Below are 23,444 nucleotides of genomic sequence, written 5' to 3' on the forward strand. Positions count from 1 at the left end.
ATAGATGTGTTATTCACCGTAAGATTAAGTCAACAAATTTATTCCGAAATGTCTTGTTTAGTTTTTTTTTCTGCATTTATTGTATATACTGACGAATCGAGTGTTTTCCTTTTTTTATTTTGCCACTGAGTGAAAATTTGTACAAAGTACAATCAGTGAAAAATAAAAGCTCAGGAGAACCACACAGATGCCTTATGTATGTTTTTTTTTCTCAGTCTCTTGCATTGTAATATTAAATTAAATATAAAACGGAATTGTGCTAACAGGGTTATGTCCTCTAGAGGGCGCGCTTGAAGTGGATTCCTGTACAAATCTCTCACAAATTAATCATATCACCTAATTTATGCAAGACATGTTCACAACTTTATTTCATGTACTTGAAAGCACGTAGTCAAAAAAGGGGAAATTCAAAACAAACAATATATCACTGTACCCTTTTAGGCAATAAACATTTTTATTAACAACATGGTCACAAATACTCTGGTGTAGTGTGTTTTTTTTTGTTTGTTTGTTTTGTTTTTGTTTTTTTTTTTTGCTGTAAGATCGCAATATCCAAAAAGAAAGTTTGTCTCCTGTCCCTCAGTGTCATGTTCCACCTTCCTGTCAGTGGTTACACATCTGTGTTGCCAAAAGGAGTTAAAAAATACTCTTACAAAATCATGGTGAGAAACAAATATTTTTAACACAAACAAAGGAAAATAAAAGTCAAACAATATAAAATGTAGACATGGGCAATGTTCAGTGTATTATTATTATTATTATTATTATTAAATCACTGAATAAATACGTACTACCACCCAAATAAACACTGCTACCAATAATAGTAATAATAATAATAATAATAATAATAATAATAATAACAAAAGCAATCCAAAAAGGGGGAAAAATCTAGAACAAATTCCTATAAAGACATTAAAGACGTAAAAAGGTCAATATAAATTTAAACCAGAAAACAGAGAGGTCAGTGCAAGTGTCTTCCATCTGTTTTTATATCTGAGGAGTACCACAATGTAGACTACATATTAAAGCAAACTGATCCATTTGCTTTAACATGGCGGTAACGTTGCTGGGTGTCATCCCCTCTTCAGCTACAGCAGTTCCTGCCAGGGGTCAGGGCTCGTAAAAGAGGGGTCACATGAGGCTGGGAGATTATGTCGTGCTAATTCTACTAAGTTCATGTCTAATGGCTGGAAGAGAAAATAAAAACGCACAAGTTACTTACTAATTCATGATTCATTTAGCATATGTACGGTCTCATTTTACCATAATTGTAATTTTTTCATGAAATCTCTGAACATACCATCAATGATTTCATCTTTCACTTTGTGCAATTCACGAACAACTTCTTCCAAGATTTCCTACGGGTAAAGAAGTGAACAGCAAATAAACAAAACAAAGCAGTAAGCAGCAGTAGTAGTAATAATAGTTAACATATAGCTCAGTTTAACAAGATTAAACGCTTACTTGTTTCATTCTATCCAAGTCTAAGGCGTCTGTGTCAGTGCTACTGCCCACGGGTCGAACTCTGAACAGATCACACACACAGACTCATGATCAGAAAGTTTAACTGGTGGGTCCAGGCATACATTCCTCATTATCATAACTACATCATTTATTGATGTAAATTAGTCTTACTGTAGTTACTGAATAAGTCATAGCAAATACTGAATAATATGATATACTGCAGATAATTGAACAGTAACTCGAGAGATTAAGGGGTTAAATACTTCATCGACATACTTTAGTCCCACAGTGGAGCTGCATTTCAAGTATGAAATGTCTATACAAGTATGTTATTGTTATTACACTGATTAATATCACAGCCATCTTTCCCTTAGCATGTAAAATCATCTGAAACACTTATGTGAAACTAATGTGAAACTAATATGCTTTTTTCAGGACAACAATTAGCGTTTTCCACAACCAACACTGATTCATTCAGAGGAGTCAGTGAAAGGAATTAAAGATGAATCATGTAATTCATGGTAACATTGGCATTATTGTTTAATAGCCCTTAATTGTGCTGGTGATATTCCATGATCTGTGAGACTCTCTCACCTTGATACCAGTGATGATCTCTCTGCGGAGTTGGCTCGATCCCACGGCTTCTTTGCACCATCTGCAGGTGAGAATAAAAAAGATTGCAGGCTGATTGACAGCAGAAATCCCTCCTCCTTCACCTTATTTTAAATCATATTAATTTATCATTAGCATGAATCAGCTAAGTTAATAATATTACCATTAACTTTTGACATTGTGTTATACAATAATAAATTAGAAATGTCTATAGTATGAAGGATATGTTGACACAGAGAATATTTTATTTATCGAACAGGGACAATATACATTATTCATTAGATTTGTTCAAATGGATTTGGATTTTCATCTGCACTCCCTGTTGTTAAAGAAAAAAGACCCCCCAAAAAATCCACAAAGCAGCATTAAAAGATCACGGTTACGTAACACATACCTGCGTTCTGTCCTCTAGACATTGGAGAGGAATTTGCATCATCCTGTAATAAAGCATAGTCGTATGAAATGTTTCTTACCAACTACACAATTAAGCAGTTCACTGCTTCCCAAGTCATGTAAATTATTACTTTAGAGGAACACAGGCGATAAGGAACAGGAAAAGATTCTATGTTAAAAAAAAAAAAATCTGTGTTTAAAATATCACAGAAAGTCAGAAAAAACCTGTACACCTAAGTACTTACATTTTGGCAGTCTCCGTCTTTCTCTGACTGGCTTGCTGCTTTTCGTCTACGAATTGTGAAGTGCAAAAAAAACAGCATTAATTATTCCAATACTACTTTCCAAACCAGAAAAAAAGATATCACCTTGATGTTTAAATTTTTTTAATTGTTCCTGACCGTCGTGCCAGCAGGGCATTCATCTCCTCCATCAGGCCTCCACTTCCTCCGCTCGTCCGATTGGCATCGTTTTTGGCTCCTGAGCTCTCGTCAGACTGTAAACAAACGGAGCAGTCACAAATGATACACCATCACGTCCGTATACACAGTACCCCCACCATGCTGCATGCACATAGGTTTCAGAAATCTCAAGCTTCATTTAAGATCATAGAACTGACACCAGCTCCAATCTCCAATGTTATTAGAAACCACTAACAGACATCATGAATTTCAAGTATTCTGAGCATCCCGTTGACATCGTATTATAGCAGCAGTGGTGATACAGAATAAACAAATGATTCGTTTTTAATGAATCCTTGCAGTAGATCACATAACATGTTGCAATTTGCATAACTCAAAGATGAAACAGACCCTCTGCACTCGGCGCAGTTTGGCCCCAGCGATCATGGCGGCGAGGCCTGTTGGTGCGTGTGCATCCTCGTGGTGATGATGATGACCTCCATACCCACCTCCACCCAGAGGTAAGGGAGGTGGAGGAGGAGGAGGGGCTCCTGCTGTTGGAGGCGGAAGCCCAGGAGGTGCAGGAGGAGGAGGTGGAGGCGGGCATGGGCCTCCAATTGACATGACAGGTGGCACAATACTTGGAGGTGCCACCGAGAGCACTGCGGGATGTCCCTGAAATGGGGAGCCTGCCAAAATAAAAGGGAATAATAGATGAAACGTTAAAAAGTTAATACAATAAAAATAACATAAAAACACAGGGAACAGCAAATTAAGCTAATACAAATACCGCCCCCCCAACACACACACTAATTTGTTTCATACTTAGCAAGTATGTGGGAGTTGATGCTTAATCTATATACCGCTCCTTCATTTCCTACCTGAGTTGGATGAGCGTCGCTCTCTCTCAATATGCGCCTGCATTTGCTGCTGCTGCTGTTGCTGTATCTCCATCTGCCTGCAGAGCACACATGCAATTTATAGAGTCCGAGAGCAGAGTATATAATCTGCATTACAATCAGCTCAATAGCATGCAATTACTGTCATGCAACAAGACCTCACAGTTTCTCACTCAGCAATGAAGAGTTAGGGTCTGTTCAGTCTGTTTAGAAAGCTAGCAGTTAAGACTGCTAACTTTCTAAAGGGGTTCGACTTGGAATCATTCCTAAAAGGCAAAGCAACAGTCATAGGGTTCTACACAGAACCATTAAAGGTTGCTACCTTTCTAAAGGGGTTCGACTTGGAATCGTTCCTAAAAGGCAAAGCAACAGTTATAGGGTTCTACACAGAACCATTAAAGGTTCCCCTAGAGAGCGAGAAACCAAATAAACCTTTAGACTGCTAGATGGAACCTTTTCAATAAGAGCGCAAGAAGCAGAAGTTTGAATTGTTACTTTCCGTGTTGGGCCAAAAACATGTTGTAATAGTGCCTCTTTAAGATACGGTGCCCTCCACTAATATTGGCACCCTTGGTAAATATGAGCGAAGAAGGCTGTGAAAAATTGCCTTTATTGTTTAACCTTTTGATCTTTGGTTCAAAGGAATTGACAAAAATCTTCTGCTTTCATGGATATCAAACAATTGCAAACACAACACAGGTTTATCCAAAAAATCTTTGTTAAATATAGGTGTGCAACAATTATTGGCACCCTTTGTGCTAGCTCTGAGTCTTCTTCTATAATGCCTGATGAGGTTGGAGAATACATGGGACTGGGATGGTCATGGAAGGACATTGATTTTGTGGTCAGTAAACCATTTTTTTGTGTTGATTTTGATGTATGTTTTGGATCATTGCCCTGCTGGAAGATCCAACCACGGCCCATTTTAAGTCATCTACATACAACTGTCCTTCTGCTACAGTACTACATTTATACATTATATCACAGATATTGCTTGATATTTTTTGCTAGCACTATATGAGAATAGATGATAAGAAGAGAGATGTGAAGGTTTCCATCAGCAGGTTTCTGACACAGCAGACCTGATAACTGCAAACATGCCACAATTTCATTCTTCCATCTTTGGACTTCAAGAAGCAGCCTTTCTGTAGAATCTTCCAGATCTGTCACCCCCACATTTTCTATTCTGGTACTTCTCATTAAGTCTGACTGCGTCATCCACCGAATGTGAATAAATAAAGCGTTCTGCCTGTTAAACAATCATGAGTGAGAATGATGTCTCTTATTTTGCATGACCCATGACTCTCACATCCCATTGTGAGCCTCACATAATTACGCTGCAGTTATAAGTAGGAATTTACCTTCTCTGCACCTCCAGTTCTTCTGCTGTGGGGCCATTCTGTACATGCCGCTGAACTGCTGGACCTGAGAACAGAAGGTTGAGAACAGGATGATTGCAGGATGTAATATAAAAACTGCCAGGATCTGTCAGGGGGTCCAATCTTTAATTCCTCGCTTTTATAACAGCATTCTTTCCTTTTAGTTTCACCATAGTTATTGAATTTATAATAGTCATTATGTAATATGCTTTTGAATTAATAAATGGAAAATAAGTTCTGACTTTTTAAGGGTTAGTTAATATTCGACATTTGAGCCTGACCTTTGAACCTGAATCTTTGGCAGATGTTGGTATGGAAGTATGATATTGTATGATTATATGTTTTTGGTTTTCTTTTTTTAAACCAGGCTTTAATGTGCCCAAGATGAGCATAATTATATATATATATATATATAAAAAAGATATACTGCAATATGCACTGCATTATCTAATCAAAGCAACTCCTCTTACTCTTATATCCTTCTATAAATTTAGTACATGCTGGCAGACAATTTGCATCTTTCATAATGATATGTGACTAGATTTCATGTATAGACTCTCACTGATATTTTAATAGGAGAAATACCAGCTGGCTGTCACTACTTAAAGCAATGTACTTTCTGTTTTCCTGTGTCCTTTTGTCGGAGTTCATGAATGTTTGAACACTCCAGTGCAAGACAACGCATTTATATTGACAAAATTCCTTGTCTCAATGAGGGCAATATATCTACCATGTCTGTCTTCTCATTACTTTATTTTACAGTTAACTACAGAATGATCTGTGTGTAATGAGGCGCCCATAAATAGTATACATAAGAAAGTGGATTAAAAAATCCCACTGTATCGAGGGATTCTGAATGTCAAGTGCTTTCATTTGTGGAAATAGTAAATGTTCAGGATAAAATCTCGCAGCCAAACAAATTACAACAGACATTACGCAGCTGGCACAGTTACTGTCAAATGCTTAAATATTTTGTGCTGTTACCAGGACAGTACATGATATACAGTGTATAAACTGGAATTTAAAGAAAAATGTTCAAATATAGAAACAGGGTTTTCAAAAACTGATTGACATTTACACATGTACACATAGTATACTGCTTATATATATATATATATATATCAGTCATAACATTAAAACTATAAGTGATTATCTTGTTACAATGGCACTTGTCAAGGGGTGGGATTTATTAGGGAGCAAGTGAACAGTCAGTTTTCGATGTTGATGTGTTGGAAGCAGGGAAATCTGCAAAAAATAGTTTAAGAATGGTTTGAGGAACATGACAGTGAGTTTAAGGTGTTGACTTGGCCTCCAAATTCCCCAGATCCCAACCCAATCGAGCGTCTGTAGGATGAGCTGGACAAAGAAGTCCGATCCATGGACGCCCCACCTCACTACTTACAGAACTTAAAGGTTGCTAACGTCTTGGTGCCAGATACCACAGCACACCTTCACAGGTCTTGTGGAGTCCATGCATTGATGGGTCAGAGCAGTTTTGGCGGCTCAAGAGGGACCTACACAATATTAGTCAGGTGGTTGTAATATTATAGCTGATTGGTGTATATATATATATATATATATACTATATACTATGTATATGTATATATATATATATATATATATATATATATATATATATATATATATATATATATATTACACAGTTACATCCAGTCATACTATATATATATATATATATACACATAGTATGACTGGATGTAACTGTGTAATTAGTTATATGGTTATTTGCTTTTGTTTTTCATGCTCATGGCCCTGTTGTGTATCCTAACAGAACCAAATGAAATGAGTATTTTATTTCAGGGTCTTGCAGACGGTGCAGTGCCCTCTGGCTGTCACACTGTGTTTTACGATAATGATCTAGACTTGGCAGAAATCAGGAGATTAAAGCTTCAGCCTGTTTCATGTCTGCGTGTGTGGGACTATAAATTCAACAACAATAACAAAAATACAAATGTAGATCTCATGCCATCTCTCCATAAAAAATGTGGCTGTGTATTCAAATATAAGCAGTGATTGTATTTTAATTGTCTTGATAAAATAGGATTACCACATATTGTATAAAATATAAAACACATAAAATATTAACACAATTGATTAAAGATAATGAAGGCTGATATACTCTGCCAGATTGACAGAATCACATTTGGGATCTAATTGTAGTGTTGGTTAGAGGATGGAGGCACGCAGGTTTCCTTGAGGACGAAATGAACAGTAGAGGTAAAAAGATAGCAATACACCTCATTACTGCTACATGCTCACTGCCAGCAACTTGGGTAGAAATAAAATATCTGTGATGGATTCTTAGTGATTGCTACTGGGTAATTGACAGCTATGAACCGATAATGTTGTCTGTAATTGATGCATCGTAACAGGGAATGCCAGTCATTCCTCAGGATCAAATGTCAGCTTTCAAACCAACAAATAAAACACAGCAGAACCTGATCTGGTCTTTCAGAGCCTGACACCGGCACTTTGACTCATTTTTCATTGGTAAACCATGACATATACGTTACACAGTATAGCAGAATGTTACAAGTGACACAAATAGAATCATCCAACAAGTGTAAAACAAGATAACAAAGAAATTAGGCCTGTACTTAAGCTGTAATATATCTAGGTGATTATTAACATCCAGAGCAAGCACAAGCTCTAGATAAAGTAATCAGCTATTATGTTTCTTTGTCGGTGTTGTATATCAAGCGTTTGTTGTGAGATTACAAGTTTACAGTGACCTTTAACATTAACCTGTATCCTTGTCTGAATGTACCACTGGTCTGTTCGCATTGTCACTGGGCAATATAGTCTGCACTTGGTGGATATTTTCCAGCTGCGTTTTAATACATACGTGGTCATTTTTCATCTTCATCTGTACGACCGGTTAAAAGTGTTACCATTTCTTAAATTTCCTCAACTAGAAACCTTGAACATGTTCAGTGTAGTAGAGCATCATCATAGATATCATTATTCCAGTTCACCTCAGTAAAACTCTATTTATCCTCCCTACCCAAATAATGATTTTTTTTTCAACATGTACAATTATTTAAAGTAGTTTAATCAGTGACTATATATGTTTACAGCGTTTCAATATATTTCCTGACTTCCCATGTGAATGTTAACATACCAACTAAAGACATGATCTAAAGCCTTTCCCACACGCCCGGGTCCACTAAACCATCCTGATTAGAAAGACAAAGACAGAAGAGAGACAGCGAGCACGCAGTACCTACAAGACATCTTGAAGAAGAAGAGCCGGCCGTGGCAGATACACAGACACCCACAGACCAACTCGCTGCTGATCATAGTGCATTCAGCAGGCACTTCATCCCTTCTTCCTTCTCTTTCCTCCTCCTCCTCTCTGTCTCCTCTACACTCCTACACTGCAGGTCTCCTGTTTCTCTACAGGGTAACCCCATACCTGCAGTGTAGCAGCCGGTTAGCGAGCCCTGAGCAGCTCGCATTTCTCTAAAGCTCCCTGGGCAGCTGTCTGCACTACCACACACACCTCCCGACCAACAGAGAGCACTGCAGCTATATGCATGAAGGTGTGGGGTGACAAAAAATTTGTTTGTAAATGGGACAGTGTACAGAAATTGCTGTTGCTTACTCAGGAACACATTGTGATCTTAGCAGTGCATCCATCCATATCCTACACAAGGTCGTGGGGAGCCTATCACGGGGAAACTTGGGGGAGACCGCCTTGCACAACTGCACACACTGGACAGTTTAGAGATGCCAATCAGCCTACAGTGCATGTCTTTGGAGGAAACCGAAGTACCTGGAGGAATCCCCCGAAGCACACAGAGAACATGGAAATTCCGCGCACACAGGGTGGAGGCGGAATCGAACCCCCAACCCCGGAGGTGCAAGACCAAGATATGTTCCAGGAATAATATGTTAAAAGCATTTACATCATAGCACTGTGTTACTACAATAAAAAAGCACAGCATAGCATAGTTTATTGGTGCTCAGTCTAAAACTATTGGTTTTACACTGAACAGCAGTGGCTATGAAAAAAGAACACTGTGTGATATTGCAGTGGTCCATTTTCCTAGCAGCTCTTTATATACAAGAACGCTGTAACATAGAGGTATGCATTGAGACGTAACAAAAATGTTTTTTTATGTTCATGCAAATGGGAGCAAGCGGTCAGATAGGAAGTTCGCAGGACAAAGAAAGACCACGTTGATTAAAAGGTACTGAGTGGATAGCATTGCCATCTCACAGCTCCAGGGTCCCGGGTTAGATCCTGAGCTCAGGTTACTGTTCTCCCCATGTTCCTCTAGGTTCTCCAGTCCAATATCCAAAATATCCAAATTATCTTTATTCGACTCAGGTTCATCCACGGCATAAACAAAGCACACAAATCATACACGATAAGATGCATTTCATGCAGGCTAATGAAAGTGTGGTTGGCTACATAAAGCAAAATGAATATGTAAATTAAGTGAAATATTAAATGGTGTAACTCTTGTTTATGTTTTTTAAATTCACATTATTTATTTTTAATTACATTAGATCACAAGTCATACTGGCCCAGTCCCTCACTTAACATGACTGAAAAGCTATTAAAACGGTGTGAATCAATGATGGGAAGTTGACAAGTTTAGGGTGTCATTAAAAAAAACTTTTTTTGTTGAACTACAGAGCTTGTTTGCAGTCAACAACTCAGATAGATGAGGAACATGGACTTCTTCCCCTGATTTTTCAGGCCTCTTTCTGATTAGTCTTGTTTTTGCCTAAGATGACAAATTAAAGAAACCTAGAGAATAAACCAGATATAAAAACCAAACTGCTTATAACGTGTTCTTTTCTTCCCAGAACTTATGACTATGCATTCTACCGCATTTATTATTCTCACAGAAAAAGCACTTTGTTCTCATTCTGCTTCAGACTCTTTATTTCTCTCTGTCATTTTGTCTCAACAAGAGAAAGAAAAAGCAGAGAGGCACACTCTAGTACTGAACCCACGGGAGCACAACACAGCCACTTGGTTTAATTAAGATTAGCATTGTACTGGGAAAAATCCTTCTCAGCTAATAACTTAGCAGCCCTCATTCTAATTTATCTCATTATACACAGTTTCTTCATCTTTTCCTGCTTATAACTGTCACCACAACTCAAGTTCATACTATTCATGCCTGGAAAATGAATCGATTGCTGAATTTGAAGCATAAGCCCTGTGTAGGGCCCATATATACGGTGAATATATGTTATATGGCCTGGAAAAGCCCGTTGTATATCAATGAATCCTGGTAAGTAGCCAAAAATTGAGAAAACAACAGGTTTTGACCATTACCAAAAAAAGAAGAAGAAAGAAAACAGATCGTGTTGGATACAAAATGAGCCAGTTTAATGAACTGAAATAGTCTATCAATAAAGATAGGCAAATATTTTTTTTTAAATATTTTAAACGTACTTTATTTATTACATGTTAAAATCAAATTAAATCAATATATGGCACTTGTTTTTAAGACAATCAGCGTGTTGGTGTCATTCATCTTTAAATGACATTTTTCTCTTTTTTTCCACTCTTGTGGGTAATCAGACTTCAAAATGCTAGACCACGACTGAGGTATTTGCAAAAGGGATTCATATTTCAAACATACGTAAACCTGTCGTGTAAGCTAAGAATTTCAAATCCTTATATAATAGTAACAAATGTGCAAATTTCACCAAGTGAAGGATTTCCCAGGCCACCACATATACTGAGTGACTACAGCCACAGTGAACCCTTATGCTATGTCCCTACCAATTACATTTAACCTCAACGTTTAAGCGCTTCCTGTAAAATAAGTCTGTAAACACCAGCTGTGATGTAGTGCACAATGAACACCATTAGAGGGCCTCCTGATTCCCACATGGCCATGCAGGCTCTCTGCCCAGATGGCTGCTCAGTAGAAATGCGTGAGTTGCTCAGAACCTAGCCACAGATGCACACGAGTATTTGCTGAGTTAAAAGTGATAAGACCAACGTCTGCTGCAAATGTTTATGTGTGTTATTTGGAAATCCCATCAAGTCTTCCAGAGCCCTCACAAGTGAAAATCTCATGAGCTGAAAGAACATTATCCATGAACACACAGACACAGACATCAAAGATATAAAGTATCTACAAGGTCCAGGAATGAATGGATGGATAAGTATTTGCTATCGTCCTGATTCTTCTTGATTAGAACGTCCTGATTCTCTGTGACCATCAGTACATGGTTTCATTACAGCCAGGTTTAATCCTCTGGCTCTTCTCTGCAGACTCTGCTGTTCGCTAGCCACCACGGATAGATCCCATTATACCTATATATCCCTGGAAAAATCTTTTTTAATACTGCTTTTCTTATATAACATCACACTGCATCTTGTTGTTACATTATGCTTTTTTGTTTGTTGCATTTGTATTTTCCTTGAAGTCGAAAGATTAAGATGTGGAGAGTTTATACGAGGTCAGTGTGGTTATATAAGAGTCCTAGTAAGATTTAGCACATGTATGTAATGTGCAGTGCAGATATATTTCATTTGCAAGTGACTGTTTTTATTAACTATGAATGAATGAGTCAGTATCAGTCACCACAGAGTAATTTGTTTTGTTGTGGCTGGCGTAGTTGCACATATTGGACCCAAGACTGACTGACTAGCATCAGGTTTGCATGTATCTCTTGAGTCAGAGAGTCACAAATATATATTTAAACAACACAAATAGCAATGATCAGCTGTTTTTACATTACTCAGGATGTTTATTGTCTGCCTTTGATGTCAGCATGATCAGGCCGCACATAAGAGCAAGCCAGGTAATGAATCCTTGAACGAGTCTGAATGAATCATTTCACTGAATAGACTCAAAGGATTCGAGTCACCGAAAAGACTCAATTTCAACTTTAGTGAATACTAACATATAATCCTTAATGGAAGGATCTCTCTCTTTTGGCTTTATTATCAGAATTCATCAAAAATGCTAAAATGAAACACAAATGCATAATAATAATAATAATAATAATAATACATGTGATGTATGCTTTGCATTATGTTGTGTTTGTAGTGCATTTAGTTTCTATAAGTATGACATGTTGCTGTGTCAAAATCGTTTTAAATCATTTTCATGCTGTTCCTGGAACAATAATCCTTTTAACCAATCTCTGTCATCTACCATCATCAGTGTGTACCTCTGACTCCTCCCACTCCTGATTATTCACTCCACATGCACCAGTCAGCTTTCAGACACAAAAGAAATTGTGTGGCTCTGCATTTTCATCTATCCATCTTCTATACCGCTTATCCTTCAGGGTGACGGGGGAACCTGGAGCCTATCCCAGGAGCATGGGGAGCAAGGCAGGGTACATCCTGGACAGTAGGGTTTCACAATTAATCGGATATCGACCGCGATTACGATTTTGACTGCCCACTATTAAATGAGCATGATAGACTGCGATATTGATGTTTAAAGTTCGTCCTTCGCTCATAGAAAACTCTGCTGCAGATCAAATCAAGTGCTTCCTACACTTACAGCCAATCACCATAGAGTGGCGCAGGGATGACATCATTTTGTAATTCCAAATCACGGAAACGGTGTTAGCGATTTAGCGCTCGAGCTGCCAGTTTCTCTGCGAGCTCCAGCGCTTGCGTGAGGGAAAATCATGACACTAGCACGACGCTAAATGGCACTACAGAGGTTGTCGGGGACATTAAACGTCATCACGCCGAACGGGAAAAAACGTTACAGATAAACTCAGGGCTCTACAGTGCGACCATTTCACTCGCATTTGCAACTGAAGTACTCTGTGCGACTGTGAATAAATATTTATTCGCGGTGCGAGTGACTTGTACAGAGTTGTATAATACAATCAGAATAAAAACTACAGGAAGTCCAAAATGCATCTACACCGCGCAACAGTCACTTTCACACTGCTTTTCATCTCCTCAGTCAACCGAACAAGTGTTTAAATACTGCAGAGAAGCCATTATGATGACAAGAGTAACTCTGTACATCATCTTCTTCAACTTCCCGATCTCACAACCGCCATCTTTTATTGATCCCGCAAAATGACCTGAACTTTCACCTGCTCGTGTAGACACAGCGTCGTCGGGCGGAGTAAATGAATAATAATGCTAACGCTACAAGGTGGGGTTAATTCAAACTTCTTTATTAAATAATTCCTCACCAATCATAATCAAGAGTAGCAACTGTTCAGAAGGAGTACACTGATGCTCTCCATCACGCTCTTCACTAACTCAAACACATAGCGTATTCACTTCATTTAAACTTAAGGTAGCCAGATATCACTAGAAAAGTCAGCACAAGTTTCCATGTTTTGATTTAATCCCCCAAAAAGCATAATATTATCAGCAGACATGGCAACACTGTACTGGGGAACCGATCTAAAAGGAACAACTGATAAACAAACAAACAGAAAACTAATAAAATGTAAAGACAGAAAATGTGCTTAGTTATAAATAAAAAATAGATATTATAATAAATTCATAAAATATAAATAAACTGAGAAATGAAATAATGTTTCGTTACTATGGGTTGCATTTAATATCAATTTGAAATTACGCTTAGTTTGCTATTTCCTTAGAAAGCTATTAGTCTTTTTCCTAATATGGATCATGCTTGTGTTAATCTACTTTTAATTAAGACTCTTTAAGATATTTTAAAATAAATATTTTGTTTGTTTATTTATCAATTAACCAACAGTATTTCTCATTGCTATTATTTTAACTCAATTAACAGTGACCACGAGCAGAGAGCTTACATTTAACTGTTTATGACCTCCTGATTAAAGCTTAAACAAAAAAAAGATTGGTATCTGGATCGGTTTCAGTCCTAAAAATCCTGATCGGTGCATCCCTAATGAACACCATTAAACTAAAGCGCTTTGTATCTGACGGGTAAATGAACTCGCCCAATGACATCCTATATGAGATTATTCAGATATATACACAATATATACAGAGCGGTTCGAGAACTGACTCCAGCCCAGAACCATGACAGCGGAAAATGTCTAATAGTGTAGTTTTAAATATATTTAAGAGGTGCAGACTTCAAACACTGAACATTGAGGTTTATTATATTTGTTTAAAAGGTGGAACAGGTTAACGGTGGTTGTTTTTTGCAAACAGTCGGTAAAATGAACTGAAAATATTAAATTTAGTTTATCAGAAGGTAAATTAATGTGTCATGGCTCACACTATGTTCCTAAATTCTGTCATAATTGACAAGCTCAAGTTTTCTCATGCCTACTTGTGTGTTATATTGTGGCACATTAATGTTACCATCTGTAAAAAACAAAAACGAAAAAAAACCCACTAAACTTCAACTGTGCTTCTAAATTTTTGTAATCTCCTAAAAAGAATTGTCTTGCGTCTCTCCTCCTGTAAACACTGTTATTGCCTTTTCTGCTTACCCCTGAATTGTTTTCATTTAGTTGCATATTGTTATATTTGATGCATATTTTCATTTGGTTGATGGCATTTTTACTTATCCTATAATTTGGGTACAATTGTATTTATATTTTGCTTCTACGAGATGATGCACTTTAAGGACCAGTCTAATTTGATGCAAAGATTTGTACGTTAGCAGGAATGTAGCACAACATGGAGGTGAAAGCAGCGGTCTGCTTATTTAAATGTGAAAGTGCAAGAAAAATATGTTGTCACTAAAATCAATGAATAATCACGATAAATAATCAAGATCTCAATATTGATCAAAATAATCGGGTTTATCATTTTGGCCATAATCGTGCAGTCCTACTGGACAGGGTGCCAATCCATCGCAGGGCACAATCACATACACACACCATGGACACTTAGGACATGCCTATCAGCCTACCATGCATGTCTTTGGACTGGGGAAGGAAACCGGAGTACCTGGAGGAAACCCCTACAGCAAACTGAGAGAACATGCAAACTCCGCACACACAGGGTGGGAATCAAACCCCCAACTCTGGAAGTGTGAGGCAAACGTGCTAACCACTAAGCCACTGTGCGCCCTCTGCATTTTCTATTTATTTATTTATTTATTTTACATTTTTAAAAAAATATTGTAACATGACATAGTTCAGTTTGTAACTCACTAACTTTATCAGAACATTTAAAAAGTCTCTCTAAAACACACCCTTCTCTAAACAATACTGTAATTCCACATTTTGGCTTGTAAATATTGAACAGAATGTTTCATTTATTGAAAGTATTCCACCTGTACATCTTTTATCATTTAAATGAGCTTATTCATTTGCATTCAGAGCTAAAAATCTGCTGGCCTAAACAGTGCAGTAACTAGTTTAGCTACCACTAACTATGCATACAACCTAGTGAAAGTACCCGTGGTACACACTGATGTGAAATGCAGTTCCAGAACCAAGAAATCAAGCAACATGCCCTACTTAAAGAAACTATGACAGAGAGGTGATTTAATCCTATTTGTTGCCCTCCATTTAGGCTCACCTCCATCCTGGGTGCTGAGCACGTTGAGGGCAAACAGCATGGCGTTGGAGAAGGTGGTGGCCTCTTCCTTACTGGCAAAGTTGAGTCCATACACCTGCCTGGCATCACGCCATTGGTGAAATGTAGGAGTGGCCTGATTATACTTTAGCCCCTTTACAATAGAGTAGTTAATGACAACCTGAAAAAGAAGTAAAAAGGTCAGATGAGGAATCTGGTAAATGGCCATGAATCTGTCTACATTACACTGATCAGATACTAATTTAGTTGTTGCTTGCTGTTAGTATAGCATGTGTTTATAAATGAGACGCATAAAAAATTATACCAATCATTAATGACTTTACAAATTGTAATTCAGTGTAATTCATTCAAAGGAAGTAATATTAGCATTAGCAATGTAGCTCCTATCTACTCCCTCACTCATTTTTCAGTAATTGCTTTAACCTGATCAGGGTCACAGTGGGTCTCAGAGATGAACAATGAGAGAGCCATGGCTTTCATGTGGCCTGTTGTGAAAAGTACATTTTCTATTTCTATTTCTAATTTGATGAGGCTAAACGTAACAGCCTTGTCAATGTGTGGAGGTAAATTAGTCCATGTCTGGCAGTAAATCAGTAAATGAGACTGTACTGATACAGTTTTGTAACGCTTGATATGATGCTGTTGCCAGATCCTGATACACTTATACTTCTGCAGCTCATCTTACCCTCTGGACCTGCCTGGTTTATCCAAATGCTCGACTTCTGTTTGTAGTTTTCTGCACTTGTGAATCAGCTTCTGCTGATGTGGATAGACCCACATAGATACAACAAAGTTCTGCATTTACCAAAAACAGTTATGCCCAAAACCTTGATACTGTAGCTTTGTACTTGTACTACTATAATCATAAAGACTGTCCTGTGCTCATCCCAGAGACACATATCGAACATTCTTTCAACACTTCTACAACCAGATTTCTGTAAAGCTGCTCTAAACTTGATATTAAAAGCGCCAATCATATAAAATTGAATTAAGCTGAACTCAAGCATATCGAAAATGGGTACTCACCTGCTGATCCTGCAATTTGACCCCCACCACACGGAAGGTGTTGTTGGTAGTGTTGTGGTAGATGTTGATGCGACTGAAGCCTTGCTGGCCTGGTTTGATGGGCACCCACTTCTTGCTGGTGTCATCATAGACCATCACAGAGGCACGGGCCTGGCAAATACTCTGCTCACTACAACACAAGAAAAACAAAAGAGACATGATAGGTAGAGAGTCTATCATCATACAGATACCTTAAAATTCCACTCATCCTTTTAACAGTCATTGCAACCGGTGCTTAATTTTCCAGAACCCCAAGGTAGAGGTGGTGCAGGAAGTGTACTGTACAGGAAGGGATATAGTTCCTAAAACATATACAGTAGACACAACAGTACTTCAAGTGTCACATAATATAGTTCTATAGTTCACATATATAGCAACATAGACCCAGTCCTAGACCCATAGCATAGGTGTTATCTGGGTGTAAACGGTGTGTGTGTTGCACCATCTACTGCTGGGCATAAAAAATGCATAAAATGTATTAGTAATAGTAATCCGCCCTATTAGTACAACTAGTGGGGATACATTTTATGCATTTCTTATGCCCAGCAGTAGATGGTGCAATTTAGAAAGACTAGCTACTGGAATTTCAGAAAGATATTACATATCCACCCAAGTGGAATTAATCAGTGGGCCTATGCATGTACATTACAGCGACTGCTCAATGTGTGACTCACACAAAATCAGTGCAAGGAAATGTCCTCATTTAAAAATCCAAAAATGCATACGCGGCACAGAGATGAATTTTGTGAAAAATGGCAACAAAACCAGTTGGATTTTTTTCACAATATCCATGACACAGTGCTGTGAAAAAGGATTTCTTCGGTTTTTGTGTATATCTCATATTAAATATTGTTTCAGAAATGAAAACAAAATCTAAGATAAAACAAAGGCAACCTGAGGAAACACAAAACACAGTTTTATAGTTACTAATTCCCCAAATCTATGAAACTGCATTCATAATGATGTTCAGCTGGACTAGATGTAACCAGGCCTGATTAGTGCAAACCCTGTTCAATCAAATCAACACTTAAGTAGAACTTTCTCAACAGCATGAGGTTGGTTAAAAGGTCTTACGCAGTAACACACTATGCCAAAGTTGAAAGAAATTCCAGAAACGATGAGGAAGAAGGTGATTGAACTTCATCAGTCTGGGAAGGGTTACAAAGCTATTTCAAAGGCTCTGGGACTCCAACGGACCACAGTGAGAGCCATTATCTCCAAATGGAAAAATTCTGCACAGTAGTGAACCTTCCCAGAAGTGGCCGACCTTCCAAAATTCCTCCAAGAGCACAGTACCTACTCTTCCAGGAAGTCACAAAAGAGCCGAGGTCAACATCAAAGGACCTACAGGCCTCTCTTGCAATAAAGGTCACTGTTCATGACTCCACTATCAGAAAGACACAGGGCAAAAATGGCAGGTGAAAACCACTGCTAACCCAGAAGAACATTAAGGCTCGTCTGAATTTTGCCAAAACACACCAAGAAAAAAAGCCACAGAGGTGCCTGATCCATGCAAATAAGATACAGATCACAGGCATTTTAAATCTGAGACATGTCGGAACTTGTTCTGGTATGACCTGACACAAATTAGGTACTGATTATACTAGTCATTACAGAAACTGAGGCCAATCATTGTATGTAGATAGACAGACAGACAGACAGATAGATAGATAGATAGATAGATAGATAGATAGATAGATATTTCCATTTATCTATCCTAAATGTATTTTATCAAAATACTTTGCATGTTACTAACAGTCATTCCTGACAAATGTTCAGACAATTATCATCAGATCTATTATCTCTCTCTCTCTCTCTCTCTCTCTCTCTCTCTCTATATATATATATATATATATATATATATATATATATATATATATATATATATATACACTTTATTAACACAGATTTAACACAGATGGGCAATCTTGTACCACATGAATTTACACGAATACTATAACATCTGGAAAAGTTCATATAATTCATGCCTCTTGAACTCATCTGAGAGATTGGATTTACATCTGCTCTAAAGGGTGCATTTAATTTTGCATTCCTCTGTAGTTCCTGTCTGGATACGATCATGATATTAAAGACTCATGAACAACAAGGTGTAAACAGGGTCTTAATGGCTACACATCAAATATATCCAAAGTAACAGTGAAACAGAATCCTTCTATGTGATAGAAGGAGAAAAGAGAGCATGAGAAGGACATAGGCTAGATGGAGAGAGAGAAGGAGAGAGAAGCACAGAGGGGGGAGAATGGGAAAAGTGAAGCAGGAATAAGCACTGATATGAGTTTTTCACTAAAATGAGAAAAACAAACAGAGGCTACATTTGGCTCCAAACATGGACTGAGAATGAGAGGGGAATGACAGGAAGAGGAAAAGGGTCTTGAGAAACTTTGGCCAGTGCAGTAAACAATCCATACTTATTCAACTATGGGTTTATTTTTGGACTGTATGTTCTGCATTCTTTCCTTCAGACTACATACTTATAATTGTACTGCAGATGGAGGCTGTAAATGTAGCAATGCTTTAAAAATGGAGAATACATTGAGAATGCATGACCAGGATGAAACTTGTATTTGACCAACACATTTGGACTCTGGAGGTTTGTTGCACATGTCAGTTGAAAGAAATGCATTAAACAACTGGTATTTAAGTCCTAGAGTTGCATGTATTCTACTGAAATCATTCATCTTTTTCTACAGTCCAGTTAAAAATGCAGTATAATTTGATTGAAACAATCCTGTTCCTTTTGGAGTACAAAAAATTGGCTGGGAAATGTAAACTTACCAGACAGTCTGGTTATAAATAACCACATGTAAGACTAAGAGACTAATGCATCACTCACAGTACATTAGCAGCTCTCCTCCTCTAAGTGAGCTGTTTAATTTACATAGTTTCCTAAATTTGTTTGCTCTGGGCAAAATGATGAGTGATGAGAGCCAGTGAGGGTGAGAGAGTGATTGGGTGAGAGAGAGAGAGAGAGAGAGAGAGAGAGAGAGAGAGAGTATAAAATAAATAGCAAGATATGGAAAGAAGATCTGGTTGCAACCTACATACAGTACAAAATCTTTAAAAAAAAAAAAAAAACAAAGACACAATATACACACAGGTTAACATACACACACTCACACTGTGCATTGTCTTCCATACGACATTCTCAGAAAAAGAATAAACACTCTGTAAGTTATGAATTACAGTAGAATATTCCTCAACAGAAGAAAGGAGAAATGATCAATCTATTTATCCTGGCCCGCAATTCGAAAGATATACATTATAAAATCTGAAATGTGAACGATCGTAAATCCTTGCTGTCTGTGGAAGTCCTATCGTATCTCCTATACCACTACATGAGCACTAAAATACATCCTTCGAAGACATCCTTTTCAGTTTGCAAAGGTCTAAGAACATTTTCAGATCAGATTAAGGTTTTATAAATCTTGATTTGTGCATGATTTAACATAAGAATGAATAAGAATAAATCCATGAATTATAATAGAAAATCTGACTGTATGGATTTTATACATGAGGCCCCCTCTTCTCATCTGCCAGGACTGTACAGAGATTGTCTGTCACACACCTTCACAGGAAGTCTGCAGTACCATTAGCACAAATACTCAGAGGAAGTCTTTACTGTATATTTCAGATCACTGACTTTCTCTGTTAAATTACATGTGAAACAATCATAGCGCCAGTATTGTGTGTGCATGCGTCCATGTGTGTGTGTGTAGCCAGCAGGCAGTCTCTCAGTACTAATTGATGTGTCTTTTTCCAGTGTGTATGTACAGTATGTGTGGACTGAGGCTGTGTGAGGCAGAATGTCTGTCCCCTTAAAGATCTGAACACATCCCTGCATCGCTCATGGATAATTCAGCGGCATGTCAGTGCACACATCTCACCTCTTCCCTCTTCCTCTCCCACTTTCCCCAGCCTCCATGTTTAATATCTCTCACCCTTTTCTTTTGTCTTGTGCCCTACATGCTGGATATAAAGCTATAAAACTAAAGGCGTTTAGTTGGATACTAATGCAGGAGTTTATTCAAGAAAACACCAGAGACAAACAATCCAAAGGGCAATTCCACACTTGTAATTCAAACAACAGGCAAAAAGGCCAAGTAATGTTCGAACAGAGCAAACAGGGATCGGACGAGAATCCGAGTCAATAACCAAAACTAGAATCAAAAACAATATCTGAACTAAGGCTTGGAATCTTTTACTACACATGCTAGAAGCAAGACTTTGCACTGAACGCTGGAAAGTTCAGTGACCTGAAAACAATGGTTACCAGGATTGCAAAAGTCGCCCAATAGACAAAAACTGACACTATGCCTATCCCTAACACTATACATTGCATTTAAAGTCCTTGTGTTATTGTTATTTCTTTCGTAATACTTTCAAACATCATACAATACTTTTTAGCAGCACTTAAAGAAGTACATCTAAATTGCTTTGTATTATCATTGGCAGCTGGGGAAAACCTGTTGGATGTCACTGTGGCTGAAATATGGAATGAAAATTAAATAAGATTATCTCCCTTTTCATTTCTGGATTTAAAAATTCTACAACTTTACTTCTGGTTGAGACACAAAGAACATAGAAAGGCATTTCATTTCAGGAAAACTCTGTAGTTTCCAGAACTATATATACTATATGTTTCACCACCTGAAGGATTTTCCCAGGCCACCACACATATTGTCATAAATAAGGAATGTCTATTTAAAAAAAAAAGTGTAGACAAATTGGCTGGCATGGTCGCTTAGTATTTAGAATGTTTGCCTCGCACCCATGGGTTGTGGGTTTGATTCATGCCTCCGCTCTGTTTGTGTGGAGTTTGCACGTTGTCCCTATGCTCCTCCGGATACTCCGGTTTCTAGTCCAAAGACATGCGTTGTAGACTGACTGGCATTTCTAAATTGTCCATAGTGTGTGAATGGGTGTGTGAGTGTGTGCGTAGGTGTGTCCTGTGATGGGTTGGCACCCTGTCCAGGGTGTCCCCCGCCTAGTGCCCTGAGTTCCCTTGGATAGGCTCCAGGTTCCCTGTGAGTCTGTGTAGGATAAGCAGTGCAGAAAAAGTACTGCTGGAAGGATGGAGTAGACACATTAACCGACACACTGCAAATAGGATGAAGAGGCACACTTGGCCAGTAGAACATTGAGAGAAGTTTAGAGGTGTGTATGTCATTTCTATTTCTATGGTTTCCATGGGAACTTTTGTGATTTGTGATGACTCTGAATTTGAATTATTCCAAGACTACAACAAAACTAGTGGGAGAGATATGTATTTGCAAGAGAGAGAGAGAGAGAGAGAGAGAGAGAGAGAGAGAGAGAGGAATGTGAGTCTGAAGCTGTTAGTGGGTCCTGGAAGTTGAAGGGGTTCATTTAATTTTTCAGCCCCAGGTCTGTTGAAAAAGCTGGGCCTGCCAACACTGCTTGAAACTTTCAGTGTCTCTCATCTCTTTCTTTCTGTCTCTCCATGGTGTTTTCTGTGACTATCTCTTATAGAATATTTCCATGTAGTGCATGTATTTGGAATCATCCCTAGCTAAATATAACAAGACTCAATTAAAAACTATTTACTCACCGGAGAGCACAATGCAGGGCCTTATGTTGGAGTTGGGTAAACTGTGCACAGTGAGGCCTTGATCATTGTCTAATATTAGTTCGAGTACAGGATTGTTGTTCCTGAGAGTATGACATATTATGACCATGTTCTGCTATTACAATAAATATACATTGGCACTTGGTAACAGAGGCTGGTTGTGTGTGTGTGTGTGTGTGTGTGTGTGTATTCAGAGTTTATGCCTGTGTTGACTGAAATGCTCTGGAAGCATCTGTATCTCTTTCTCGATCAACATTAGAGCTGATTGAGCACTACTTTCGCTCGCCTTGTTTATCACTAAACATTGGCATTATGATCATTAACCCAATGATTTGGGATCAGCAGAAGAGGCTTTGTCATGAACCCCTCCCACCTGGTCATTGCTTTAACATAGTCTGACTAATTCTGCAGACTGATCTTCATGGTGTTTAGGCAAAATTAATTTAACTTTGATTTTCAGCACACAAGTATACACATGGCCATACACACTGGTGTGCCTCTCTGAGAACGATCTTCCTGATCAGTCTGTCACATCTTCCCTTTTATCATCATCCTATGCCATGATTTATAATCAGACAAATGTAAAACAGGCAATATCCAATTCACTACTGCAATGAACAATGACTCATGCAGTTGTGATAAAGCGTGTGATTCACAGGGCGGCTATTTTTATCAAGAGATGTACTCTGAGATGACGGTAAGGGAGATGTTTACTGTCTGCAAGGCCGTCTGATCCCATCTGCGTAAATCTAATACTGCAAAGTTAATTCAAAGATGTAATGAAGCCAACACAGCACAGACAGCATTATTATTAATGATGACACAATGCTATCATTTACACAGTGCTACCTCTGCTCATGAGATGTTTCATAAAAAATAATCATATCATTGCATAATAACGTCTTCCATTATCACATCATGTCTGGCGAGTGTGTGAGCATTAACATGCACATATAAACCAGCATGTTAAATCTCCAGTAGGGACAAAGTTAGCTTAAGACCAAATTTGGACTTGGAGCGGAAATAAAGGAATCAACTCACAATCCATCTTTAGGAACTTTTAAAGGTTATATGTAGAATCTTGCAAAAGACTGTTTCCCTTTTCTGAAAATGTTTCAAGTGGAACCTTTTTAGAAAGCTGGAACTGATAACCAT

The 23,444-nt window shown here is 38.1% G+C and overlaps 1 protein-coding gene across 2 annotated transcripts in view; it reads right to left on the reverse strand.

Annotated features, from left to right (window-relative positions):
- Positions 1-240: 240 nt before the first annotated feature.
- The window catches only part of evlb (Enah/Vasp-like b), a 40,384-nt gene continuing 17,180 nt past the window's right edge, over positions 241-23,444 (reverse strand). The window contains exons 2-13 of one of the 2 annotated variants that reach the window (XM_053613908.1): positions 16,646-16,814; positions 15,602-15,779; positions 5,131-5,194; positions 3,752-3,828; positions 3,282-3,559; positions 2,871-2,965; positions 2,715-2,760; positions 2,471-2,513; positions 2,059-2,119; positions 1,465-1,525; positions 1,301-1,358; positions 241-1,187 (exon numbers count right to left, since the gene is read on the reverse strand). In XM_053613908.1, coding sequence (XP_053469883.1) covers positions 1,150-1,187; positions 1,301-1,358; positions 1,465-1,525; positions 2,059-2,119; positions 2,471-2,513; positions 2,715-2,760; positions 2,871-2,965; positions 3,282-3,559; positions 3,752-3,828; positions 5,131-5,194; positions 15,602-15,779; positions 16,646-16,814 — 1,168 coding nt within the window. In that variant the 3' untranslated portion in view covers positions 241-1,149. The remainder of the gene's footprint in view (positions 1,188-1,300; positions 1,359-1,464; positions 1,526-2,058; positions 2,120-2,470; positions 2,514-2,714; positions 2,761-2,870; positions 2,966-3,281; positions 3,560-3,751; positions 3,829-5,130; positions 5,195-15,601; positions 15,780-16,645; positions 16,815-23,444) is intronic. The other variant, XM_053613909.1, reaches the window with a different exon arrangement.

The sequence above is a fragment of the Ictalurus furcatus genome, chromosome 25 (genome assembly GCF_023375685.1).
Source record: "Ictalurus furcatus strain D&B chromosome 25, Billie_1.0, whole genome shotgun sequence".
Lineage (NCBI taxonomy): Eukaryota > Metazoa > Chordata > Actinopteri > Siluriformes > Ictaluridae > Ictalurus > Ictalurus furcatus.